Below are 27,541 nucleotides of genomic sequence, written 5' to 3'. Positions count from 1 at the left end.
GATGGGCTTTGTGTGGCCCTTCCAGCCAGGGCCTGGACACAAAGTTAAAGTTGTTGATGTGAGCGTGAAGAAGGAATGTGTCATGTAGGCCAGACCCTTCCTCTCAAGAACATGAACACAATTGAAAAACCCGGCACTTGTTCAACATCAGAGGAACTCCTGCCGCCCCAGGAGAGATGATTCAGGACACAAGGCCACTGAAGCAAAGAGAAAAAAAAAAAAAATTAAAAAAAAAAACCCAGCTGTAAGCAGAAGAAACTGAGGAAGAGGCTGAGATGACAGGGAACAGATCCAGAATTACTCCATTATAGGTTGGGCAGGAAAGAGCAGGAAAACCTCCAGGCTTCCAGCCAAGTCTTGAAAGCATCAAAAGCAGATGGTAGGAAGCATTCAGGAAGTTCTTACAACAGCTTGACAGGTTTACCAAAATGACACTATCTCCCTCAGCCCTGGCAGCAGGCTTCAGAATACTCCAGCCCTCACCTTTCACCCCGGCCCTATTATGAAGCGATTGCTAATTGTTTGGTGGCTGTTTGTGGAAGAGAAGGAGGAATCCCTGAGCCTTGGCACGGCCTTGGCCCCAGGCTGGCAGCACCCAGGAACAGCTCTAGCGCAGGGCAGCCGCTGTTGGAAATTGCTGAGCTGGCTCCCAGCGCTTCTCCGTGGAGATGAGAGGATGTGGAGCCCCACGGAGGCTCCTGAGGAGCCTGGCAAGCCCTGCACTCCTCGAGCTCGGAGGGCTGATCCTCATTTACTCGGAGAGCCCTCGCTGCTAGAGCAGCGCAAAGGCCCGTCGTGAAAACATAATCAGGCCCAGGGAATGAAATGACAGCAACAGCTTTGTTATACGTTTTTATCTAGCAAAGTTTTCCAAATTCTCATTACAGCCTCTCAGTTATTACTTCGTCCCTAAACCTCTGTTTCCTTGGGGATGCTCAAATTTCTCTTGATTCTCCATGTGTTCTTCAAGCTTTTCTTTTTTCCAGTATTGCGAAGTACGCAAAATTGAGCACATAAATAAGAATGGGAAGGCTCATTTGTAAGAAGATACGTTGTTTATTTTTAATAGATACCGGGACCAGGCTCCTGTTTCACCAGGAGTATTCCTTTTTTTTTTTTTTTTTTTTTTTCCCAGAAATAGGACTCCTGGCACCTTTGTAACAGAGTTTGGTCAATAGAAAGATCGGAAGATTTCCCAGTTTTTCAGTGAAAAGTAGAAACTACAAGACGTTATTTTTAATGCAAAGCAGAGAGGTACAAGAAGAGCTGTGACAGTCAGATTTTAGGCCCTCTGAATATCAGAAAAGCCCGTAATTTTCAAAGAGAAAATACAATCAAAACCAGGAAACTTTTTATACTGAGATTGAAATGATCTCAGCAGATTGCCTGGGTCACCTGTCTTGATGAAAAGCAAAGATATTTCTGATGAAAATTGCTTTGTTTCTCCTGTGGTTTTCACAGGGATGGGTTAAATAATATAAAACATGCTTTTCCTCATTATAATATGAGAATATTTATTCTACTATTTTCATATTTCTTCAGGTTTAATTAGCATGGTGCATCGGGGAGCTTTCTGTAGTGCAGTCAGTATTACCTGAAAAATATTTGTACCTCTTCCTATAAATCAAGAGCAGAAAGACACAAAATCTGCCTTTTTGCTCAGAGCTCAGTAAGAGAGATGAATTAAGAGCAGGATTAGGCCTAGAAGACCAGGACAAGTGTCTTATTAAGAGGGGCTTTGGTGTTGCTGCAGTCCCAAGCCAGCCAGCAATCAGCGTTTCTACAAGCCTGAAAGTCTCGTGAAAAGCAGCAGGAAAAATCCTGCTGCTTCAGGAATCATTATGAGCTGAAAAGGTCAAGATTCAAGAACATTATTGTCGTTTAGTTTAGAGAAGTCTGGGGTTAGAACGTCTGAGGTTGTGAGGCTGGCCCAACTCCCCAGGCAAGGGGGCAAAGCCATTTGAATTCTAAGCCTTATTAATCACAGACTCACAGTTTCCTCTTGTTGTTACCTTGGGATGGAGGTTCTCATGCTTGGTCTGAAAGAACTGAGCAGCACAAATATTTCGGACAGTCGGCAACGATGTGTTCAACCATTTCAGGTTTATCCAAGTGCACAAATCCATGAGAGAAATCTCCTACATTTGGACTTTTTTTCCCCTCACAACTCAGATCTGACTTGCACCAAGTGCTTTTTGGGAAACGTAGACTTTGACTTGTCTGAAAAATGCAGTTGAGAAACAGCCATAACCACTCAATAATCGCTCAGGGTAATATTTCTATACCTACCCTCATGTACCCCAAATACATGCAGATGTTTGCGTGCTCTTTCTCAGAAACTACTGGAGAATTGGGTGTGGGATGAGGACCTGGCAATTTTTCAGGCCTGGAGTATTTCTGGAAAAAAGACAGCAAATTTAACTTCGAGTCAACTGCAGTGCAGGAAAAAAGATTGACTGCACTGAGGGATCACGCACGGAGCTTTATTCCCTGTTCTTCTTTGAAATTGCCCGTTCTGATGATGGAGGGAGTGGATGAACAGCCTGATTCCAGGCTAGTCCCCATGTCATTGCCTAAGAATGTAGAGTTGTTTTGGCAGATGCCCTGAGCAAGGAGAGGAAAGCCCCAGCAATACACATACAGAGGGAATATAGTATTTTTGTTCGAATGAATTTAGCTTCCCATAGATTTAAATGTCTACTTATAAGGCAGGACCATTTAATCTTTTGTACATTTGTTTCTTTTTTATTTGACTTAAGATACTGAATTTAGATGAGGTTTAGTTCCTACATATTGAAACTCTTAAAAGCTCTTCAAATAATTGTTCTTTGGATACTTGTTAGGCTAAAGAAATCAGTTTTGATCGGCAGTAAAAGTTCATGCTATTTTAAGTGCAATGCTATAGCTATTTTCTGTTGTATATTTAATCATTTTGAATTATATGTCATGTAAAAGATTTTAGCTCTGGGGCATTTGCCAGATGGCTGATTCTGCATTTCACACAACAAAAGAAATAATGTTTGTGTAAAGCTCTTAAAAATAGTTGGTAATCAGTATATTCTACAACGAATAGGATCCAGACCTGTTTGGAAAAAAACCCCAGCTTTTGCAGAAATTAATTTAGAGGATTTGGTCTCTACCTCTGGGCTCTGAACAAAACAAATTGTGTCTATTGTTTGCTGATTTTGTAACATTTAACAAGTTAACTGGATTGTAAATTTTACTCATTTTTATGTTAAATGCCATTTATTGCAATCCATTGATCTTTTTCTCTTTACTTTGGCTGACAAACTTATTTCTGAAAGCAGGGTTGTAAAGCAGAGAGCCAGTGCTGCTCTCCGTTTACACAAGCAGAGCATACGAATGTGAGTAGCCCTTTGCTTTTCTTGCAACAGCTGCAGTGCTTGTCCTTTTTACTGCTAGTTCCTCCTTCTGGCCTCTTTGATTCATATTCCTCCAAAATACCACTGCAAAAAGTATTTTCTCTCTCTGCCATGGCATTCTGCTTCTTCTCTTTGCCCACAAGGCTCTACAGAGCTACCTACAAATTCACCTTCTGGTCTTGTCTCCTCCATCTCCCAACATACTTTTTTCCCTTGGGTCTAGTTCCAGGACATAGGTTTTTAGCCACATTCATACAATTCCACTTTTCTGGTACTTGCTTTCCAGACTCTGTGGTAGTCAAAAGCTTTGAAAAATATTACATCCAGAAGCAGGTCAGAAATTGTATTATAACTCTTTGATCTGGATCTTCAAAGTGTCACTTATCTACCTCTTCCTATTTGTTAGTTAGATAGCTTTTGTTCTGATGTCAGAGCTCTGGATCTAAATAATCCCCAATGCTTAACAAATAAATTAATTGAGGAGCCAGATCTCAGCAGGAGGAGAGGCAGAACCCTGGCAAGTATCACAGTGGGGCTGCTGAGTGGGCAAGGCAAATGGCTGAGCAGTGATGATGGCAGAGAGAAATTGAGTCCACTTCATTTAAAATTACACTCCCAGACTCCTATGAGAAGTTGAGGGGGTTTTCTTACCTTTTTTTTTCTTATTTTACCCTAAACACTTTTTAAAATGTTGGACCAATTTTCCTACCCATCATATGCTCTTTTGGTATCTTTTTATATAGAAATGTGTGAAGATCAAGCACATTTTGGATGCCATTGCAAAATTCATACATATGTCTTTCACAGCGTCAAAATCTGCTCAGGTGACAGACAGAGATACTTGGGGACTTCTCATCTGAGCAACCAAGAACATTTCTGGATTAAATTTGGCCTACATGTTTTAACATGAAACATCCTCCATTCAGCAAAATAGATTATGAACCAACATAATTTATATTCCAGACTATAGCCAGCAGTGATAATATTAACATTTGCATCATGATGTAAGTACTACGGTAATTTCAGCGGCTATAGCTTTTGCAGATATATTGTTCCTTCTGGTTTCCTGGCCTTATCTTTTTGAAAATTGTGGAAGTTTCAGTTCCAAAGGGTGGCATGCCAAGAATAACACCTTTGTTTGGGTGCTAACCATCCTATTGTGAATCCATTAAATCGGTTCCACACAAGTCTTATAGGCACTTAAATTCAATATACAGCTCACGTGAAAACAACCTTTACAAGAGATGGAAAGTTCATTTGGGGGCCATTTTGGAATGACAGTAATTAAAAGAGAATGGAAGGGTGAGAATCTGTGGGTGGAAGCAAAGGTTAATTGAAAACATATTTTCCATTTTCTTGCCAGCCTTGATGTTGGTGGGGTCAGGTGCAGTAAGGAAAGGGGTGCTAGGGACGTGGAGGGGGCAGTGGAAATGGAAGGGGTGTGCCAGGCAGAACCCATGGCTGAGATGCTATCACATGTCATTGTGATTGTGCAGTGGAAGAACATGATAAACTGCGCTGCGGGTGCTGGGAGGAGCCAGGGATGTGAAAGAATTCCGTGATATTGTTGTTTACAATGGGCTGCGTGTGCTTGGCCCTCTGCGAGCGGGGAGGAAGCTCAGCTGCTGCTGGAGGATGGCCTGTTGTAAACACAGACCATCCAAACACACCCTGCAAACCGTGGGCACGGACAGGGCCCGCTCCCAGCGCTCCCTGTCCCGGTGGTGGCACATCCCAGGGACACTGCCTCCCCTCCTGGGCCCTAACAGAGCACACAGAGGGGCTGACAGCCACGCACATCAGGCCCCAACCTGCCCTTTGGGCAGGGGAGGGAGGCACGGAGCTGAATTTCAGAGTGCACCAGGCCTCCAGTGCAGACACAGCCTCCAAGACATCAGGGACACATACAGCTACCAAGGCCTAACACAGTCAGACAAGGTTTTTAAGGTGAACAATGTTGTTTTTCCCCTGTTCAAACCACCGGGTATTCTAATTTTAGCAAACTTCTAGGTGTTTTCCTGGGAAAGCAATAGTTAAGAGAAGCCTCCGTGAGGATTCTGCCAGTGCTGTCAGTCTCAGCCCTGTGCCATGGCAGGCACCTAAGCATGCAGAGTCCTCAGAAGTCTCTCACAGCTGAGGTTTCCATAAGCAACACAGAAACATGATAGTTAGAAGCAAATAATTCTAAACTTTGCAATATGCATTTAATATAGCAAGATTAAACGCACCTAAATTACAGTGTGTTCTCATGTCATCCCTTGGAAGCACCCTGAAGCAAGGCCACCCTGAATTTTCAGCTGTTTCTAATCCCAGCTGAGAGATAAATCTGGAGTGTGGTACTTGGGGAAATCTCTTCTGCCACTACTTTTAGCCTGAGCATTGGAAAGGAGGCAAGTGGTTTCATTTTGCAGAGAGCAGAAATCCACTGATTTAAGTGGGCTGCAGTTTGAGCTCACTGTGGAATACACCTAACAGTGGTTGTGACACCTCTTTGGACTTTGCCAAGATTTGGAACTTCCCCTAAAGCCCCCCAAAACAAGGCAGAAACTAGCCAGGCAATATTTGGTGAGAAGAACCAATTCTGAAATGGGCTACTTAGAGGAACACATTACAGCCTGGAGCTTTAGCTGGGTCTTATTTACCTAAAGAGACTCCCCAGACTGACCTGTTGGCTGTGTGGACAGTGTCCAGCAGGACATCAGGACACTTGCAGCCCTGCTTAGTCATCTTTTGTGGGCTGATGCTGTTTCTGGGGACCAGTCATGCAGGTGGCTGCCAGGGTTGGCTCCATGTGCCTCTGCCTGCTCAATGGAAACAGCCTGAATTAATCACAAAAATGACAGAGAGCTGTCTCAGGGTGGGCTGCCCGAGGAGCCCAAAATTCAAGATATATGTAGTGGGTGCTAGAAACTGATCTAATTTTTGATTGAGACACAAGGAAATAATTCAAGAGCTCATCCATTACAGTCTTTTGCTGTTTCAGTTTCAAGATTCCAATAATATGTCATGACAATAATGATAATATTTCACTGACTTTGGAAGAAATGACTGGGTAATATTTACTAACTGCACAGGGATACACCAGATTGCAGTGAAATGCTCAGACAAAGCTTTTTTCCTTTACCTTCAAACACCAGCATGGTTAGTCCTCTCTCAGCAAAGTCTGTTCCATCACTGTTTATTCTACTGAGGAAAATCTTAAAAAATTTATTAACTTTTAAAGATAAATATGCTGACACAAAATTCAGCACACCACACGAAGAACCCCATTCTACCTAATTGTGCACAGGGTGATAATTTAGCACTGATTAAAGAGTTTGTATTTTTTTCAAATCTTTTTTAAAAGGAAAATTACTTCTGAAGGTGAAGATGTGCTTAGACAATCATATTAACATATTCAAACAATTGTAATTTGCAAAATAGTAATTACAACTCACTATCTGGTAGCATTAATCAAACTTCAAGGTTTAATTCCATTTTAAATATTGATGAAATGTGATTCTCCAATCTAACCCTGGTGTTGCAGGGTTATGGAAGCAGCCAGTGGCAGAAAAAGAGGAACGTGTAGTTAACAAGCAGCTGCCACAAAGAAGGATCGGCATCTGTGATTTAAATTGTTAGCTGCACAGTCAGGTAGAGTGTAAAAAGGGTAGTCAAGAGGCTGTTAAGTCCATTGCTGCCAATTACTAACAATCAGGGAGGAGCTTTAAGACTTGTTCAGTACAATAAACCCAGTTTGTCTTGTTTCAGGGGTTACTACTGAAGAGGTTGCAGCTGCACTGATTCAAATAGCCCTAAAACTACAGTAATTATCAACCAGTCTTCTTTAGTGTAGCAAAAGTATGTTTTACCATAGCTTAACTCTTTACATTCTAATATTTCCCTGCCTCCTCTCCCATAGCCAGCCCTGGAGCCATTCTCATCCCTGGGCTGTGGTTCTTCTTCCTATCCTGGACCAATTCTTTCATTTCCCCTTTCCTAGACCGAGGACCAGCTGTACATCACACTGGGCTGGATGGCAGCTCTAGGGATTTACTTCATGTTGAGTCATTACATCTATTTTTTTTTTTTTCCTTTTCATGCACAAAGTTGAAATTCACATCTCTCGTTCAGTTTTTACGTCTGGTTAAACTACATGCAGCTTAAGCAGGGCTTATGAACATGTATTTCATTTGCATGGGCTCAGATCACTGCACAAAGCAAGACATTTTGGAATCAGTCTGGCAGGGCTAGGATACCTGGAGTGACTTGTCCTGGGTGCTTTCCTAGGAGACCAACAGAGTGCAGAACGAGACAGTCTGGGCAAACCAAGGGTATGTTGGAAACTGTGAAGCCAAGTTAGCATCTGCCTTTCTTTGTGCTTATGCCCTGAGTGCTCACTCAGCTGAGTGAGCACTCTCAAGGGCTCCGACAGACTCAGGCTGGTTATTTCTAGCACTCAGGTGAGCCAGGTGTGCCCAGCTACCAGCCAGACATGGTGATGCACAGCATCTCTAAGTTTTCTTATTCCTTCACCATGACAGAAACAGACAAAAGTTTCCTTTTCATGCAATTATTACAAGCTCAGTTAAACTAGATTTTTTTTTTTTATTTGAGGCAATTCCAGCTAAAACCACAGAGCCACACAGACTGGACAATGTCTGTCACAGGCAAGGCTCACGTGATCACGTCTGCAACACCTACTGCATAGAACAAAAGCCAGCACATTGATTATGGCTTGGATGTTGTTTTTAAGAAAGCTTAAGGACCACATTTGCATTCCTGTTGCAGCCCTCGGTGGAATCTGCCTGTGAGGATTGCATGGTCTCTAAGCAAGGTTCTGTGCTGGTGTTTTTAATTTCCCTTTCAGCATATTTTTTTCAGCATCTATTTTGTCCTGCTTTACACCCAAATTAGAAATGTACCATTAACAGGATATTTTGTAATGGATCTGTGGATCTCTAAGGAATAAAAAAAAAAAATCAGTGAAACACAGAAAGAGCTGAGCTTAGCTATTTTATCCAAATTATGACTATTTTGCAGTCATTAAAGCCAGCACCTTGGCACCTTTCCTCCTGCACCAGGATGCCAGCAGAGCTGGCTGTGAGCAGCACCTCAGGGTGTGCACCCAACTCGCTGGGCCAGCAAGGAGAGAAAAGGGAGGGCAGCCTGAAAAAAAAAAAAAAAAAGGGAAGAAAAAAGAAAAGACAAAGCTTGATTCTCAAACCACCACGGCCAATAGGATTAACCCCCAGGCTTGTGCATCAGAATTTGTCACATACCCCTCTGGAGACTTTGCTTAACACTTCATTCCCAGCATCTTCCTCCCTTTGCATTTCAAATGCTCCTCTGTCACTTTAGCATAAAGGTACAACTCCACAGTCAGAAGATCTCCAGGAAAATGTGACTCCTAGAGAAGCAACATGCTTCTTTCTCCAGTTTGTTTGACCTGCCTGGGCAGGGGGCTCAGCAGGGTGAAAAAATGGGACCGGGATGGTCACAGCCCCTCGGCTCCGTTCTCCCCCCAGTCATCTGTTCTTGCACGTATCAAGGGCTGCCACAAACCCTCAACATTTAGATTTTTACACACATCACAAGCAGCTGATATGAATTTGTTAAGACAGTGGTAAACACAAGAAGCAGCTCGAATATATTTCATTAGTATAAAAATAAATACAGGTATTGTTGTAAGTAATATGTTGGTTTTGGTTTTGTTTTTTTTTTTCCCAAGGCTTTTTGAAGTTTGTTTTTCCTGGTTTACTACACAGATCTCTTTTCTCCTACACAAACACAAAGGAAAAGGCTGCAGAACAGTTTTTGGAGACAAGACTAATTTAAATCCCTGAAATTAAGAAGCCACAACTTAACATTCACCAAACTATTTTTTGTAAATCATGCAGAAAATTACTATTCAAACTTTGCTGGTCAGTTGTTTTTTTCCTACATTGTCTTTGCTTTTATTTTCTTTCCACACTGTCATTATGCTCTCAGAATAAATACGACAGACATGAATACTAACAAGGGACACAGGAGTTGGTCTAAAAAATCTCTCAGCCACTACATCAGCTTATCAATACCTGCCACAACATACATCTCAGAAACAGCATGGAAAGAAAAGCTCCAAGACAAGAACCTGGGATTTCACTGGAAATTTTTCTTTACCTTCACTTTCTATAAACCAACAAGCAACACAGCCATTTTAAAAATGCCTATCTTCATTTCTGATAGTTTCAACATTTCTCCTGTGTATTTTGCCCAGAAAGACAAAATGTAAAATCTATACTTGTAAATCTCGTGGTTCACCCAAGCTTATCAAAGAGATGAATAATCAGTCCTTGCCACAGAGCCAGTGCCTCCTGCCTTGACAAATTCCCACACGACAGCACACGATCTTTTAAACAAACAAACAAAAAAAAAGTGTTCTAAGATACGCCAGGGGCTAAAAAGTGGATTTATTTTTCAAGGGAAAAATGGCTTGTTTGAGCTGGAGCCCAGGGGTGCAAGGAGCAGATCTGACACGGGGATATTTAACGTTCCTTTCTCTCCCTTTCAGACGATGAAGAGCATGAATGGATCCTTCGGACCTGCCGGAAAGCCTGGGATATAACAACTGAGCACAAACCAAAACCATAAACCAGTTTTTCCTAGACAATATTCCAGCAAAGCAGGTAATCTGATTCACAATAAATGCAATTTGTCCTCGTGGATTTGTCTCACCCTTTCCCTCGACAGGAATATAATCTTTCTGTCATCTTTGTCAGCTCAAAGAAAAATGGAAATAATCATTTAATCAGTCATGCTGAGCAAAAGCCACAGCAAAAAAGCCGACTGTACTCACAATAATATTCCTGAGAGGTGTGCAGTGTAGTATGTATAAACATTATTAAGCCTGAAAACAATTTGTTAAAAAGAGTGCCTCAGATTCGGTGTTGAAGTCATTCAAATCCATCTTAATCAACATTATTTTCCCAGATTTTAGTTAGCTGTCCTGGTGAATTCCTTTCCTCTCTTTTTGCTCAGTACTTTGATATTGATTGATCATTGTAATAATGTACACCAGAGGTATTCTTTAATGACGGGTTTGCTAACTAGGAAATTATATCCATTTACTACGAACGTTTGTTGAACTCTCCTGAAGCCAGAGTTTAACAAAATAATAAAAGAGGAAAACTGGGTGGGTTGCTGCTTGATTAGTAAGCCAGAAAGTATTTAAAAATAAAATAAAATGGAATTACATCATTTTCTGGATGTAAGTGCCAGCACTTCTACTTGCATTAACTTTATTTATTACACAAATAAGACATTTACAAAGCACAACATTAAAAGTATGTAACAAAACAGACATTGGTTTTACAAAAAGTGCTTACAATTTTGTTTTACTTTTTTAAAATAAATATTAGTCTTGACTGTCCACTCATTCAGAGAAAAAATTTTTTAACCATTGTAGCCAAGACATGCAGAATTGCAACATGCTACAACAAAATGATTGGCAGATGAAATAAAACTGGTGTTTAGTTGGCATCCTAGAGATAAATCACCGATAGTAGTGCAGGATTGGTTCCCACTCCCTGTCCCAACGAGTGAGTTCTGTAAGCACCTTTAGCTCGGGCATTGGGTTAACCAGCATGAGCCAGAAAAAAATCACTGCTGATAAAACCTGAAACCATCCCACTTCCAGAGCCGAGCTCTGTTAGTCACCTTATTAAACTGGAGTGAGGAGCCTTTCACTGGCTGTCTTCAGTGGGTTCTTGTCTGCAAAAGGGTTTGTAAATAGCAACTGGAAAAGTTTAGTGCGTGGAGTCTGCATTGCTGCACCAGAACCCATCTGGCAATTACTGAATAAACTAAGAAAATGAGAATGACTTTAATTTTATTTTTTTTTTAATCCACAGACAGGAGATGAATGCAAATGACCTGAGATAAGGTTTGGTTCAGTGGCAACAGTCAGTGTGAAATATGTTGTGAAACAATGTATTGAATAAATTAGAAGATTTCTTACATTCTTGGTACAGTTGAGTATTTTCCATACACATAATTAGCTCTAAAACTGCACAAGCTGAATTGCTTCCAGTTTTTGCAAACAATTTGGGCTTAATATAAACAGAGCCTGATTTCTGAATTAGCAAAGCTGCTCCTGGCTACTTATGGGGGGAAGTGCCCCGAGCACAGTCTGTGGTGAGCCCACATCCCTGGAGAGAAACACCGACATTCCCTCGGCCCTGCCTCGCACTCCGGCCCTGCCGTGGCATCGCTTACGAACCCTTGGATATCCAGGACATTTCCCAAGTGGGGTTTTTCTTATCAAGTTGGTATTTAGCAGATACATATTTCATAGTTTCCCTTTCACTGCATTGCCAAGACAGAAGGGAGAAACACATCAAACCCTTTTCTCCCTCAACAGAACAGTTGTGGCAATCTCTGAGACTGTGGGATATCAGGGCAAGTTACAGCCTGAATCTCTCCTCCAGTGTCAAATGGAACAACTACCCATTCCTTCATGGCACTAATTCCACAACTAAATGGTCATTAGGATGTGCAAGCACAAACGGAGAACAAAGTCAGGCCTCGGTGACCCCCCCCGGCCCCCACGAGCATCTCAAGGCTGGCACATGGACACAGCAACCACCTCAACCCATGATGACAAACACTCACCAACAGCCAGCCAAGGGAACACTCATCCTTCCCTCATTGCTATGAAAAGGACAAAAAGGATGCACCTGGTGCAACTGGAGCAACTGGTGACTGTCCCCTCCCCAGGGGGGGACGCCTCTGCAGCGGTGGTTCCAGTCAGGCCAGGCGTGTGACAGCACCTTGTCACTGGTCACACTCTGGAAATGGTCACTCACACATCTGCAGGTGACAAAAACATTTTGTGGACTTAATTCCCCTGTCTCCTTTCAAATGTTATTTTTTGAGCTGGGACTAGAGCTGCTGGCTGCAATTTGACAGATACTGGCCCAGCTGTCCGAGGTAGTACCATCGCTCTCAACACACGGGCACACACACGGGAGAGGGTGCGTGTGTGGGTTTGTTCCAACCAATTTCAAAGTGTGCTGTACTCAGTTACTTCTCAGGCCAAGAGATCTCGGTGGCCACTTCAGCAGACGTCCCCATCTCCCCACGCCACTCCCGGAGCGTTCCTCGTGGTTCAGCTGGAGCCACGTGTCTGGCTGCTGGTGTCACACGGAGTTCAGGGACACGGGCAGGAGAAGCTCCCCACGTGTGCAATATGGGCTGGCCAGAGCAGTGGCATGGTTGCCCACCTGGCCCATGCCACGGATTGATCCAGGATGTCCCGGAGAGGAAAACACGTGTATCTACAGTTCCAATTAAAAACAAGTTATGTAACAGATGGATTCCCATCTCCTGCTCCTCGGGCACGGCTCAGTCACATCCCTCACTAGCTGTGGCTCAGGGTAGGCTTTCACATTCTTGGAAGAGCAGCCTCACAGACACTTCACAGCAGGACAGACCCATGTGCTTGTGTGGAGAGAAGTTTTGTTACAGACCTGCTCTTGGCTCGGTGCAAACTGAGAGGGCTGGCAGAGGTCTCTTGTTTACTTTTCGTTATTACCATCAATGAAGGATAGGATTGTTTTGGAGTCCTTTTCCTGACTTGGGCCCAGACTGCTGAGCACCTCCTGTGCTGTTGCCATGAGCCCAGCCATTCTCCTGGAATGCACCCTCATCCCAGGGCCTGGCAGGACCAACAGCCCTACCCCAGCAGGGGAGACCAGGAGGGCAGAGGGGATCTCTGCCAGACAAAGGAAGATGCCATCCCCTTGCTGTCCACTTGGCTAGCGACGGTTCCTGCTGGCCTTACTGTGGCTTTCACCTTTTTAACTGGTCTCCAGTTTCTACCCAACTCTTTCCACCGACTGAACTTGAGTCCACAGCAGGGCAGAACATTTCTACACCTTTATGGCCACCTTCCATCGAGCATTTCCCAGTCCCAGAGTATGGATTGTCTGAGGGTTTTCTGTAGGTACATTCTGAAATCACCCATTTGTGATCCAATATGACTCCAAGGAAATAAAGTAGCTTGTTAATAAAGGACGAGAGTAAAAAACTTAAAAAAAAAAAAAAAAAAAAAGATTTGGCAGATGGCTGTGAGAGGAGAAAGATATTCAGTGTTCTAAGAACAAGTCAGCAATCAAAAACTTCAGGGTGCTAAACCTGGCTCTGCCACCAACCCTCATGGTTCCTCTCAGTTCAGGACATCTCTGCTTCCCCTCCTATAAAACGGGGGGAAAAACACTAAGATTTACTTACCTTTGAGTGATCAAAGGACATGTGATTCTAAAGCACTTTGAGGAGGAAGAAAAACTGCCTATTTCCAGCTGGCATCATGTTTTCCACTCAGTGGAGTCTCAGCTACCTGCGAGTTTGGCTCAGGAAGGTCTGTCTGTATACGAGTCGCTGAGCCAAAAAGCCAATTTCAGATTTCACACACGCGAGTGGAAAGAAGGAGGGATGTCCAGGAACTGCTTCACTGGTGCAAAAAGAGAATCAGGCCAAACCACGTAAATTCCTCCTTCCTTTGTGTTCAGAGGCGATCATCGACCCCCCTGAGACTCAGCATGTTCTGGGTTGTTCATATTCCCGTGGGTTTGGGAGCAAGACTTGCGAGCACAGTAGAGTCACCAGTTTTGACTGTGTCTGGCACTGCCTTGGAGAGACTCACGGTCATTCTACAAGTCCACAAGAAACAAGTGTAAAATGTAACTGTGCACTCAACACACACATACACAGAGTGTCGCTGGAGAAATCAGAGCGGGCGCGAGGCGCTGGTCAATGGAAGGAACTGAGAGTGCTGGGTCTGAGCTTCTCCCGCGGGACCGGTGGCAGCTGCCGAGGGCTGGGCGCTGTCAGCGGCTGAGGGGCAGCGGTGCCGGCAGGGCCACGGGCAGGTGAGGAAGAGTCCGCGCAGTCAGTACTGAAAGAGGATGACCTGCGGGAGAAACGGGAGCGTCAGCCGGAGGCACGGCCCTCGCCACGGCGATGTGCTTGCAGGGAGCAGCAGAACGGACACGGGATCTGCCGGGGCAGCCACTTCCCCGCAGGAAAACCCTCTCTGGAAGTGCTGCCCAGGAGCTTCCCTGCCCAGGGAAGGAGCGACCACTGAGGAGCCCAGGTGGGAGAGGTGCACCACACCTTCGGCTGTGAAACCGAACGAAACCGGGCAGCACCCCAAAAACGGCGCTTCATTCATCTGTTCCGTGATACAGCAGCTACCAAGAAGGGCAAAGACCATGACCAGTGGTCCTGACTGTCCACCTCACTCGTGACCAGCACGGGCTCCCCTCAAACACTGCACCTCGCTGCTCTGCGGGTCCAGCCCCTTCCCGGCCTTCAGGGGAAGCAGCTGCTGAGCTGGTCACAGCTCACTTCTCACCAGCCACTGCACTGGGCACCCCGAGAGGAGGGTGGGGCTGCCCCACAGGCAGAGGGAAACACACGCTCAACTCTGAAATGTGTTTTCCCAGGATCTCGGCTATCTCTGTTTTTAAAATTTTTTTGGATGTGGGGAAAAAAAGCTACTTCAGTTTTCAGGAATTCAACACGCAAGTGATTGTTTAGAAAAGGAGCTGGTTGGGGGGCAGCTCCGTGTCCTGAGAACCCTGTTCTGCAACAGCTGCTAGCCAGTAATTGCATTTAAATCAGGAGCTGCCTGCTGCAGTGAAGCCTCTCTAACAACAGCACCAGGACAATATAATATTTTCTGAAAAATCTGCAGCTTGCTGGGCAAATATGACAAAATGGTAGAATTTAAACTGAAAAAGTATCTTTGTTGTGCCCTTGCTTCTGCCCATTGAAACAGAGGTCAATAAGTTGTTGCACTGAGAGAGCTCTGAAAAGAGAGGTGCTGAGAACTTCTAACACTAAAGACAGAAATTAAAACCACTCAGAACTGCCAAAGGCTCAGTGTTCCCTCAGAAGGAAGTCACTGAAACTAGGGTCATGTTTGAGAAGTCTTGCCCACAAGAAGCTGTGTGTTAGAACAGATACTGTAAGAGCTGAACAGAAAAATATCAACATGCAATATTGTCTCCTGGCCAGACATTGTGAAATAACATTCCTACTTCAGATATTGTAACAGCCAGTTGTTATTATTTTTAAGCAATACTGCAATCCACAAGAAATTAATCTTTTTTGTTAACTCGTGGAAAACTGGGAAGTTAGCACGTGCCAGAGGTCCCCCCCTGCTCCAATGTTAACACCAGGTGCTGTTCACACTGACCACACCTGCAGGCACCTGGGGAACGGAGCAGGACAGAGCTCAGGGCACCGGGAAGGGGAAACCAGGGAGGATCCAGGCAGGAGGATGTGAGAGCCTTCAGTGGATACAGAGTCCCAGCATGTCACAACAGCGAGGGGCGTCCAGGGGAAAACACAGCGGTGCCATTTTGACCAACAGCGGGTACATCAACCTTAGGGCCCCCAAAACTACGGGAAGACACATGGGTGGGTGGCAGCTGAGGAGGTCATGGAGAAGCAGTGATGCTGACAGGAGGCGGCGGTGGCAATGATGTTACACACAAATCTTTGCTACAGCGAGGGTTGGCCCCAGAGCCTGGAACAGGGACTACATTTACCTTCTCACCCCTATTAGATAGTGGTCCTTCCATGTCTGCTTTGAGGTGCACTGGTGGAGCAGTGTAGGGAAGTCTACAGTGCACTTGTCCACACTGTACCTGACCTGTGGATGAGAAGAGGCTTCAGCCTCTGTTACTGCAAACAACACACGCCCTCCGTGCGGCACGGCCGCGTTTCCCCGGGACACGCGGGGAGCAGGAGCAGGAGGTCAGGCAGGGGCACAGCCAGAGCCCTCGTGGGAGAGGGAGGGGAGGAGAAGCCTCACAAGAGCCACAGAGCCAAAACCTCTGTCCGGGCATGACCAAAGCTGCCCATGACTCACAAACCGTTCACTGGCACTGGGAACAAAGCAACTCTGCTGTCCTGAGCAGGAAGGAGACCACTGACCACCGAGCCCCACAGGGCACACTCACACCCCTTCTCCATGACACAGAGAGCACAAGAGGGCCGAGGACCAGTCAGTAAAAGCCAGGCACTGACTTTCCTGGGGACGAGTTAATCCCAAGGGCAAAGTTTATCAGGCACGAGGAGCAGCAGCAGCAGCACGGGGAGGGTTTTGCCATCCCCGCACCCGCAGCACCAGGAGGGTTTTGCCAGCGCCTCTCCCGGGCGCTGCCCCAGCCCTGCCCCAGCCCCGCCGCCTCTTACTTTCGATGTATCCGTGCAGCGTCACCATCCGGGCCCGCTCGGGGCTGCTGAAGGGCGAGTAGTGGATGTCATCGGACAGCGAGGAGGGGATGCGGGACGGGGGCGCTCCCGAGGGCGGCACCGTGTGCTGCGGGGTGTGTTTTTTATGGCGGGCTCTGCAGTTTTGAAACCAAACCTGAAAAGAAAGCAGCGAACGCTGTGACAGCTGAGGGACAATTGGGTTAAAATGTGGTCCTTCACCAGGGTCCTTGGATGGGTGTTTCTTCGAAGTTTTTACAAAAGGAATGAAGTAGAGAAAATCTGCACCTCACCAGCTTCCACAGGTTTGTTTTACACTCACCAGAGCGAGAGTGAAGCTGCATACACAAAGCTTTGTCCCTGCACAACTTCCCTGCAAATGATGGGAGCTCCTTTCAAGGTCTCATGTAAATTTTAATCTGCAATCCCAGCTGAGATCAGTTGGGACACTTGAGCAGTAGCAAAGGGAGAAACAAGAGGGGACAAAAATGAGTAGAAGTTTAAACTAGGATAAGTTGTGACTTTAGGAATGTTGAAAACAATATTGTTTTAATCACTTGTGGTTTACCATATTCAAAAACCCCATCAGCAGAACATTAAAGCTGAGACAGGAGGGTGCTGTGGTGGGATACAGCCATGTATGTGAGCAGCAGGTATGAGATCTCTGATCATATCTCACCGCCTCTAATTAAAGGAGTAGTTTGGGAATTCCATCCTAGAGTGAAAACATGTATGGAAGGGGTTTCTTATGTAAAGAGGTGAGCTGTTTCTTATGCTTTAATTTCTGAAAGATAGCTGTGAGTAAAAACCTTCTCCAAGACTGAGTGAAGATCAGCTCTCCAAGGCAGAGCACACTGGACCATAGAGAAGGAAACAGTCTAAGCATTTGACAAATTGTTTCCTGTTCAAAGCACCTTTAAAAAATATCCACATAAAAAATCACCCGGTGTGCAGCCTGCTTGATCTTTAGCTAAACGGAGAATCTCAATAACAGAGGCTCAAGCCAGATTTTCACACACGAAATTTAAATGTGTCATTGGCAAAACAATCTCGGATGAAAGCTCCAAATTTATTTTAATCACTCGTGTTTTCATTGTACGCAGAAAGTATGTGAGCAGAACGTTAAAGTGATGAGTACAAACGTCACCAAGAGGCAGAGCTGGGCTGCCTGTGAGCTGGGAGCTGCAGAGGGGACATCTCTCAGTCCCTACGGCACCACCCACCCTCCCCTCCCAGATCAGGGGTGGGCACTTCCCTGCCACGGGGTCCCCTGGAGCTGCAAAACTCCTTTTTCTTTAAACTTCTCAATGCCAATACTTCCCGACTCTGCCTGCTCGTGGCAGGGACGGCGGCCGGGGGAGCTCCCGCACTCCTGTCAGCGCTGGGACAGAGCACAGCTCCAGGACCTGGTGCTTACGGCAGCTTTCCCACCCAGTGATTTTCTGCGGATGGCTGGGGCTGTTGGGGTTTTCATTCATTGCATCATAAGAGGGAAAAACAAATAGAAAACCCACGAGCGAGACAGAGAAGGAACGGCAGAGGAGCCGGCACGCAGGGAGGCAGCACGAAGCTGCTGGATGCTGCAGGTCCGGGGCTGAGGAGCCACGGGGCTCTGAGTGCGAGCCCTGCCTGGTGCCATCCTTCAGGTGTCCCCTCCCTGCCCTGCCTGGGGCTGCTCGGCCGGCGGTGGCCACCCCCTGCCCGTCCCTGCCCTCACCTGAATGACTCTCCGGCTCAGCCCTGTCATGTCCGCCAGCTTCTGAAGCGTTTGTGCGTCGGGGTTGTTGTCCTGAGCAAACTGTGCCTGCATGACCTGTGGAGAGAGGAGAGAGGGGCTCGGCATGAGGCTGGGGAGTCCCGGGCCCTGCAGCCCCCCCCGGCCCTCCTGCCCTACCTGCAGCTGCTCGGCGGTGAAGGAGGTGCGGGCTCTCTTGGCTGGCTTCGGCTGGCTGTCCTGCTCCGAGGGCACAGCCCCCTCCAGCGTGATCCCATTGCCTGCAGAGAGAAGTCCTCTGAGCCACAGGGCAGAAGCCTGCCTGCCCCACCACGTGCAGCAGCTGCTGGTCTGGGGGACACCACACCTGGTGGCATCACAGCGTGGGACACGCAGGGCATCCCCTCAAGGGAGGGACAACAGCCCTGGCATCACAGCCTGGGACTTGCTGCAGTGGCAGCAGAAAGAGTGGAGCCAGCACTGCCACCCCGGAGCTGCCCTGGGCTGCTGAGCTCCTCCACACACGGGGAAGGAGAAACAGCCATTCCCCAAGAGTTTACTGCGGAATTAAGAAAAATGCAGCAAGTGGTGGAAGCCGCAGGGAATAAGGGGAGACAGCAGCAGGAAGAGGGTCAAGGTGGTGTGTGAGGGCAAGCACTGATGTCCCTCTGGCCCTGACTCCTGGTCACCACTTGGCCACATTCTCCAGGGAGTGGCTCGGAAGGGACCCTGTCTCTGCCAGGCTCACCAACATCCATCACTCCTGCCCCTTGCTGCCCCCTGTGACTCCGTTTTCCCTCGTGGGCGCTGCCTCCATCAGTCCTTTCATTTGCTCAGAGCATTTCAATGGGCTCTTTGCTCCTTTCCCCAGCCCCAGACTGCCCCAGCACCCCGACCTCCTCTTCCTCCCGGGTCCCAGAGCAGCAGCAGGAGCAGCACCGTCCCCACGGCCTTGGGGTGGCCATGCGTGAGCAGCAGCCGCACTAAGGGGGACACTCCAGGGGGACACTGACCTCCCCTTGCCCAGGACAGCGTCGGGGCGAGCCCAGCCGTGCTCACGCTGCTGTGCAGCCTCAGAGAGGGTGCCCAGAGCCTGGCCCCTCACCAGGGCCCTGCTACAGCCCGTGCCACGCCCGGCTGCTCCGGGCAGCGAAGGTGAAGCCCCCCTGAGGGAGGGGCGAGCGAGGATGGGTGGGGGAGGGCAGCGAGCAGGGCTGGCGCTCGCCCCGCTCCCAGGATGCGCCTGCACAGCCCGGCGATCGCTCCGCAAGCTGGACCAGGCTGTGATTGTCTTGGCTTGAGTTGAAGGACTTTCTCATATAGTTTGACTTGTTCTTTTCGGATGATGAATGGGACTCTGACTTCAGCAACATCTGTTTATTTTTCTTGTATGTAAAACCTCATGTGCAGAAGAAATTGCTGGGTAATTACTGGAGGGGGGGGGAGTGTGGCCCTGCAACTCCACAGCAACTACAGCTCTCCAAAGTGATCCCACCCCCTTCTCAAAACCCCTTGGACACAGGTAGTGACACCTGACACTCACCAGGTGCCCCAGCACTGCCCAACACTGGTGCTCAGCCCACACCAGCAGGTTGTTCTGAGCAGCAGCAGCAGCAGCAAACCCACCATCCCAGCCCTCAGCTGGGGCAACAGCTCTGCAGGACTCCCCGGTGCCAGACCCTGCTGTCCTCACACCATTCTGCTCCCCCAGGACACGTGGCTTCTCCCCCTCCATCCTTGCTCCCCATCACCTCCCTCGCGCCCCCGCAGCAGCTGACCATATGGACCAACACGTCACAAGCCACATCCCGAGCCAGGACCCTCCCAGCCCAACTGGGCACTCTGTTTTCATCCTCTTTCTCAAACGCAGTAAACTGAACCATATTATTTTCCTGTCAGGTTGTTAATGGTTTCCACATGCTGCATGGGCCGGGACATGGCGTGTCACTCCCTGTGCCCACCATGTGCTGAAGTACTTTCCACCACAGGACAGGCCCTGGCACTGCCTGGCCTCCCCGAGCCCCACTCTGGACCAACCCCACAAATTTGTTGCTCTGAGCATCTCTCTGGGCACTGCCATGCAGGAGGATGGGGAAGGGACAGGAGCTGCAGTGCTGCGTGACCCCGGTGTCACCGGAGGCTGGCTGGCCATGGCGCAGCGCTGTCCAGCTGGGAGTGCCACGACCCCAGATGGGCAGGGCGGGTGGAAAATGATGGGAAGGTTTTGTCGAATGGCCAATCCCACCTTCTACATTCATGACTCACAGCCTCAAATCCCAGCGGCTTCCTCGCGCTCTGCACTCCAGGCTGTGCACGACCAGGCGCTTGTCCCTGGCAGTGCCCACGGCACACGGGTCTGCCACGAGCCGCAGGCGCTGCCGGCACATTGAGCCCTCTGCCAGCCCAGGGCCTTGTGCTCAACCCCCCCGGGGCCACCCATCGCCCCTTTTTGGCTACGATAGAACCGACCCCAACACCCTGTGCTAAGGGGCAGCGCGGGGGACAGTGACACCCTGCCCGCCTCCCAGGCTGAGGCCGCGACCGCTGGCGCTCCGTACCGTTCTCTGCCGCTCGCTTGAGGTTCTCTATCATGGTGTCGTAGTGGATCCGGCACAGCACCTTCTCCTCCACCAGGCCGAACTCCTCGCCGGTGGAGAGCTGCCGCTTGCAGGAGAAGCAGGCGAAGCAGGCCAGGTGGTAGGCGTTGCCCCGCGCCCGCCGCACCCAGTCGCTGGCGTAGATCTGCCTGCCACAGCGGGCACACTTGGTACCGAACCGGCTGCGGAGGAGAAGAGGAGGGTGAGGGCAGGCAGGGGAGGGCAGGCAGCACCATGCCACGCTGCAGGTGTTGCTGCCAACCCCGTTGCTCACCCCGGACACCCCAACTCCCACAACACCCCTGCATGCAGAGGTGCAACGGGGCCGCCCCAGTGGCGCCTGTGCTGTGGAAGTGGCAGCGGTGTGGGCAGCAGTGGGGTGGAACTCATTGCAGCCCCGCGGCGCCAGACGCGGCCGAGGGGCCCGAGGTGACGCAGCGCCGTGAATCAGCTTCCAAGCCCGCGGGTTTTTTATTTTGATAACAGCCAGTGTGACACTCGGATGGAAACTGTGTCAGAGCTGGTTCTCTCCCGCTGCCATAAATCAAACCATGTGTGCTCTCCTCACACGTACAGGCACACACATCTGCTTTTTCCCCCGTGGAGGAGGTCTCCTCACTGTGAGAAGATGATGACTGTGCTGGAAGGTAGCTCAGCACAGTCAAGAGGCAGCAGGACAGCCAGCATCCCCTCACCAGGTGATTGTGTGAAAACCCCCATTCCTGTCAGGATGCTGATGGTCAAGGGCAGGTGATTCACAGGGAGCAGCAGATGTGGCCCCCATGGCCCTGAACCCCCAGGTCAGTGTCTGACATGAGGTGCCAAGCATGGCCTTGGTTTGATATCTGCATTTCAGTATTACTGCTGCTTAAAATAAAAAATGCAATGAACAGCAGCAAGAGCATCAGTAGAGAAGGGAGCATCTCCTCTGCCACCGCAGAGGTGGCACTGGCTCCAACAGAGTCCGTGCACTTCCCCACACAGCCCCAGCACTGCCACTGTCACCTCAAGCTCCCGAGGGCTCCTGCCAGCCCCTCACCACGGTGGGAAGCAGAGCCACTGGCAGCCCTGCCCAAGCAGCTCCAGCATCTCTCAGGGTAGGCACAAAACACCGACAAGAAACGACCACAGCGAGCAACAGGAGAGACCCCGCAGCACAAACCCTTCGGTTCAGTGGCCAGAACAGCCCCAAGCTCTGCGGACAGGCAGAGACAGGGCCCAGGCCAGGCCACCAAGGCCAGTGTGCTGCCCCTGCCCGACCCCACACCGAGGAACTGCTGCCCACCATGGGCCCAGCAAGATGTGGAAATACTGTCCTGTGCTGGGATTACTAATAGCAAAACTATTTGGGAGGAAAAGAAGGGTCTACATTTTTCAGCCTGACCATAGCTGACCAAAAAAGAAGAAAAAAAAAAAAAAAAGAGGACATTTCTGTGCTGAAATTATACAGAGACTTAGCTAAGAGACTTCACTAATTTACTTCAGATGGGAACATTGTAAACTGACTTTGTGCCAGCTCGTTTATATAAACGCACAAACAAAAGAACTGTATTAATTTTTTATTTAGAAATAAAGATCATTCCTGTAAATTGAATTACTTTGAACAATGTGCTATGTAAACAGTCGTACTTGCTGAACAGTATCAAGCGAGGGGCAGGCGTAGGGAGCTAATGGCACGTGGTGATCGCCGCTCCCCGCTCCAATCCCAGCCCAGGAGGGGGGAGCACAGCACGGGCACGGGGAAACTGAGGCACCACACAGAAAAGGTCACACATCCCCATCACACATCAGCTGGGGTCTGAGGAGACACCCAGGCATCTCCTGAGGACCAGGCAGGACCCCCAGGTTGGCAGCAGCGCCCAGGGATTTGGACAGGGTTTGCTGAAAGGCGCGGGGGCTCGTGTGGCCGTGGCAGCAGCACAGGCAGAGGCTGATGCCGCTGTCCCTGCAGGGCCACGCCACGAGCAGAACCTGCAGGGAGGCTGAGGCTCAGCAGCAGCGCAGGCACGGGGCTGCACAGCCTGCGGCAGCAGCAGCACTGACGCTGTGCCTGCGGCTCTCGGCCAACTCCCGTCTGCGGCACCGCTGCGGATCAGAGACAGGGCTGGGGCCAGGCACCAGCACCCACTGTCACCCCACAGAGACTGTCACTGCAGGGACCACCACTGCAGGGACACAGGAACGGGGAGAGAAATCTGCCCTGACCGTCACCACTGCAAGTAACAGCTCAAACACAACACAGGATTTAGCTCACTGAGCTCACAGGGCAGTGAGAGCCCTAAGAGCCCCATCTGCTCGGGGCAGTAGAGCACCAGGAGAGGAGCCCCACAGGACTCCTGCCACCTGCCTGGCAGGGACAGAATGGGAATGGGGACAGGGCCACACTGTAGCAAGAGACACAGAGACAGAGGATTTGTCCAAGCCCAGAACTGTGGCACAAGCTAGAGCATCACCAAACACTACCAGAGCCATGGACTCGTGCCCTACATGCATGATTTGTGGTCAGGTGAGCAGATGCTCTCCCTAAAGGTTAACTCTGGGAGATGGAAACCAACAACAACGTTACCAAGAAAGACTCATGCCAGAGAGACTCATCCCAGGAAGACTCATCCCACCTCCCCCAGGGGCGGCCACATCATCTGGGGCGCAGGAAGAGCAGAGGCGGGAGGACGCCCTGGTGCATCCTGTCTCTCCCACGCCGCTTGTACCCAGGTGCCACAGCTCCCTCAGCCCTCCTGTCCACCCCTGCCGGTGGGGAAAGGGCAAGGGGCACCCAGCCCCGGGGCCATGCACAGCTCCAAACATTCCTGTCCCCTCCTGGGTCCACTCTGTAGGAAGCCTCTAGCACAGCCCTCAGAGTCAGCTGCAGCTCACATCTGCCCAGGCTCAGAGCAGAGCAGCGAGGATCTTCACGCTGCGCCACTGCGATGCCCGAGCAGGAGCATCGTCCTGGAGGGATGCAACCTCCGGGATGAAGGCCACCTGAGCCACCACGGCCAGGCCAGTGACCCCAAGGTCACATGCCTGCAGACTGCCCACCGAGGCCACAGCAGGGCACAGCAGGAATCACACCGGGATCGTGCTGAGCCTCCAGGTGACCGGAGCCACAGGAGCTTGGCTGTGAGCAGCCCTTTCATGGCTGGGAACACGGTGTTCTGCTCCATGAGCTCCAATCTTAATTTGGTTCTCCTTGGAGCACTGGAGCCTTGGATGCCAAATGTAATTATTTGACAAGACACAGGAAACAGCAGCATTTGCTTAAAAAAATGCACTTGAGGCCATGGAGTCACAGCAGAGCCAGCACCTACACAACCTCTCATGGGGACAGAGAAGGGACACCTGGACAGAGCAGGCCTAACCACATTCCCCGTGGGCAGTGGGGCTGTGACATGACAGCCCCGTGCCTGACAGCCTTCATCCTCAGCATCCCCCAACAGCCCTGGTGTCAGAGGAATCAGCTCTGCAGCAGCAGAGCATCCGTGTGACCCGTGCAGAGCATCTCACTGCCCCTTCCGTCTGCCTTGGCTCCAAGGACCACACGGGTTAGGATGGGGTTTCTGCTTTGCTTAAAAAAAAAAAAAAAACAAAAACACACACACACATTTAATCTGCCTCAAATAATAAATAAAATCTTCAAAATCCATCCCGAGGATCAGATTTAGCCCGTGCCACGCACCAGGTTCCACTGGCTGGAGCCAACAAGATGCCAGCCAGGATGCTCCCAGGGCTGGTGGGTGCAGGAGGTAGCCGAGAGAGTGGACAACGAGGCGAGTTTGCCAGGGGTGGCAGGAGGGATCGCAGCCCTGCTGAACGGCTCCCGGCCGCACACCGGCACCGACGGCGGTGGCTCAGCCCGGCGGGTTCTGCCGCGGGAGGCGGCGGCGGGAGCGACCCCCGCCCGCCACCCCCGAGCACCGCACCGGGGCCGGCCCGGGGTTCGGCCGGGGCCGCAGCGATCCCCGCGGGGTCGGGGGCAGCGACGCAGCTCCGCACCCGCCGGGCTCCGAGCGCCGCCGCTGCCGTCGCTCAGAGATTCACCAAAAAAAAAAAAAAAAAAAAAAACCGAAAAAAAAAACCAAACCAAACCAAACAAAAAAATCTCTCCAAACCCCCACCTTTCTTTGCAAAAGACAAGTGCGGAGCGCGGGCTGGAAGCCCCCGCGCCCCCCGAACGGCTGCCGCAGGAACCGGGAGCGTCCTGCGGCGGCTTCCGCGATTTTCGTTTTATTTCCCTTGGCCCCGCCGGTGCCAGCGGGCAGAGCCTGGCTGCTCCCAACGGGGAGGGGGTCGGAGCTTCTTGGACTGGGGGTCGCGCAACAGATTTATTTTAACATTGTTATTTGCCATATTTGCTGAAAGGTCATTTCGAGATCCTGGGGCTACTTTAAAACCGCCTTTGGAAAGGTACGCTCTTAAAAACAAACCAAAAGGAAACCAAACATCAACGGCACCAGAACGATGATAAATGAATGAAAACGCTCAAAGTGCTCCAAAACAGCACCGCGGCCCCGGGACCCCCTTGTGTCTTTCTGTGTTGAGTGGGGAAAATTTCGCTGAAATCACCGAAAATTACGTTTTGAAAATAATAACAATAATAACAATAATAATAATAGTAATAACAACAACAAAAAACCATCACAGGGCAGGACGCAGAGCACCGCAGCCTCGGGACTGAGCCGGTTCTCCGAGCCCCTTACCCGCCTCCGCGAGCCCCGCACTCCCGGCGGCACCGCACCGAGCCCGGCGGGGGCAGGGGCTGCAGAAAATCGGGCAATCGCAGACCCTTTAATAAAAAACACCGGAGGAATCTCTGAGGTGCCCCCCGAACTCCCCTGCGCGCTGGCGTCGGGGCAACCCCGAGCTCTGCGGCGGCCGGAGGATGCTCCGAGCCCCCCGCGCCCCGCCGGGGTCATTCCCATTTCCTGCCCGCCATTCGCCTTCCTCCCGGGTCAAACAGCATTCCCTCATCCTGGTAGGATGGGGAAAGTCAGAGCGGAGGTTCCAATGTTTGGCTAAACCCCGGCGAGGAGCTCAAAATACTCAGTCCCCTCGTGCGAGTCAAATTGGGGGAAAATTAGTGGTTTAAGGTTTAGAACAGAAAGCCTTTCGAAGCCAGAACATTCTCCCTGCGGGACAGGCTGTCCCGCGTGTGCGGGTCCGGACCGAGCCCCGGGGCCGCCGCCGAGCCCCGGCCGGCCGCAGCTGCCGCCCGTCGTTCGTTTCCGTTCCGTAACGCGCTCCCGCCGCGGACGCTCCGGCCATTGCGGGCCCACAGCGCTGACAGGGGCTCCCCGAAAGCCGCTGGGCACCGCAGGCTGGCAGCACTTATTTACTCTCCGGCAGGAGCCGGGACGAGGCCGTCCGAGCCCCGTTTCCCCGCCGCGGGGCCATCCCGGCCACGCCGCACCCCCGGAGCCGGGCGCTGTCGCCGCCGAGCCGGGAGGAGCAGGGGCTCGGGGCGGCCCGCACAGCCCGGTCAGAGGGCAGGAATCCCTCCGGGCGGTTGTGCAGTTGCACCCCAAACTCCCTTCCTTCCTTTCTCCTCGTTTCCCGAGGGTCGTCTCCCACCCGGCTGATCCAGAGAGCCCGGCGGGTTTTCCAAACCTTCCCCACGGCAGCGCCCGAGCGGCCCCGACCCCGCGGCAGCCGGCGAGGGCTGAGCCCCCCGGAGCGGCCCCGGCCCGGTCCCTACCTGAAGTAGTCCATCTTGCAGAAGATCTCCTTGTTCTTGATGTAGCAGCTGTGCTGCTGGCGCAGCGAGGTGCGGCACACGGAGCACTCCAGGCACCGGACGTGCCAGATGAGGTTGTTCACCTGCGGCAGAGAAGGGGCTGAGACCCGGGGCCACCCGCCGCCCCCCGCCGCCCCCACGGCCCTCCGCCCCGCTCACCTTCAGCAGGTACCGGTCGAGGATCTCCAGCCCGCAGCTGGAGCAGACGTTTTTGCCGGCCGACGGCGTGGAGGAGGAGGAGGATGGCGGGGAGCAGACGGACGGCGTGGAAGGGGTGCTGGGCGCTGAGCGGGCGTCCTCCTTCTCCAGGGCTCCAGGCAGAGGCTCCCCGTCGGGCTGCGACTGCGGGCAGAGCGCCGAGGGGCCGTCAGCCGGGGCCCCGCCGTTCCCCGCAGCACCGAAGCGCAGCGTCCCGCCGGGTCCCCGCAGTCCTCGGCATCCCCGGCCCGGCGGGTACGCACAAACCCCCGACATCCCTGGCGGGACCCCGCAATCCCCGGTGCCGCGCGTCCGCGCTGCCCCCGGCCCAGCGCATCCCGGAGGGTCCCCACAGCTCCCGGCACCCCCGGCCCAGTGCGGCCCCGCATTCCCGGCCCGGTGGGTCCCGGCTGGAACCCGCAGCCCCCGGCCCCGCTTACCATGGCGCGGGAGTGCGGGTCCAGACAGCGGGCGCTCCCCTTGGGCAGCGGCTCCGGCGGCATCACCTTGATGGAGAGAGCGGGAGAAGGAGGCTGCGGCTCCATGCGCCGGGCGAGCGCGGGGCACTCTATATAAACCGCCTCAAAACAATAAATAAGAACTTTCTAGTGGCCATTTAAATCCTTTGCAACAAAAGCTGCGTCTCTTTAATGAAGCAATTTGAATGTGGATTGAA

At 50.8% G+C, this 27,541-nt stretch overlaps 2 protein-coding genes across 4 annotated transcripts in view; one reads left to right on the top strand and one right to left on the bottom strand.

Moving 5' to 3' along the window:
• MORN5 (MORN repeat containing 5) overlaps positions 1–11,362 on the top strand; it is a 14,582-nt gene extending 3,220 nt beyond the window's left edge. Inside the window, exons 5-6 of one of the 2 annotated variants that reach the window (XM_053962035.1) lie at positions 9,916–10,030; positions 11,255–11,362. In XM_053962035.1, coding sequence (XP_053818010.1) covers positions 9,916–9,995 — 80 coding nt within the window. In that variant the 3' untranslated portion in view covers positions 9,996–10,030; positions 11,255–11,362. Of the gene's footprint in view, positions 1–9,093; positions 9,250–9,915; positions 10,031–11,254 lie in introns of those variants that run through there. The other variant, XM_053962033.1, reaches the window with a different exon arrangement.
• Positions 9,916–27,541, bottom strand: LHX6 (LIM homeobox 6). 2 transcript variants are annotated; one of them, XM_053962031.1, is made up of 9 exons: positions 27,306–27,541; positions 26,827–27,009; positions 26,629–26,750; positions 20,898–21,118; positions 18,520–18,620; positions 18,343–18,438; positions 16,608–16,782; positions 15,959–16,062; positions 14,211–14,313 (listed from the first exon to the last, which is right to left on the bottom strand). In XM_053962031.1, the coding sequence occupies exons 1-9, from the start codon at positions 27,408–27,410 to the stop codon at positions 14,293–14,295; spliced, it is 1,128 nt and encodes a 375-aa protein (XP_053818006.1). In that variant the 5' UTR covers positions 27,411–27,541; the 3' UTR covers positions 14,211–14,292. The 2 variants fall into 2 exon arrangements, with proteins under 2 accessions (XP_053818007.1, XP_053818006.1); XM_053962032.1 differs by lacking the exon at positions 15,959–16,062 and having other exon boundaries at positions 9,916–14,313.

The sequence above is a fragment of the Vidua chalybeata genome, chromosome 21, assembly GCF_026979565.1.
Source record: "Vidua chalybeata isolate OUT-0048 chromosome 21, bVidCha1 merged haplotype, whole genome shotgun sequence".
Lineage (NCBI taxonomy): Eukaryota > Metazoa > Chordata > Aves > Passeriformes > Viduidae > Vidua > Vidua chalybeata.
The sequence above is the reverse complement of the archived record's forward strand: the minus strand, read 5'-3'. Positions and strand labels throughout refer to the sequence as shown.

What these genes read in the sequence shown, in the direction of transcription:
- LHX6 (XM_053962031.1), bottom strand. Translation starts at nt 27,410, where the DNA reads ATGGAGCCGCAGCCTCCTTCTCCCGCTCTCTCCATCAAGGTGATGCCG. An exon ending in TGCAAGATGGACTACTTCAG is followed by an intron (nt 21,119 to 26,628) that starts GTAGGGACCGGG and finishes TCTCCTCCGCAG; the next exon opens with CCGGTTCGGTACCAAGTGTG. An exon ending in TCACCGCCGAGCAGCTGCAG is followed by an intron (nt 18,439 to 18,519) that starts GTAGGGCAGGAG and finishes CTCTCTCCACAG; the next exon opens with GTCATGCAGGCACAGTTTGC.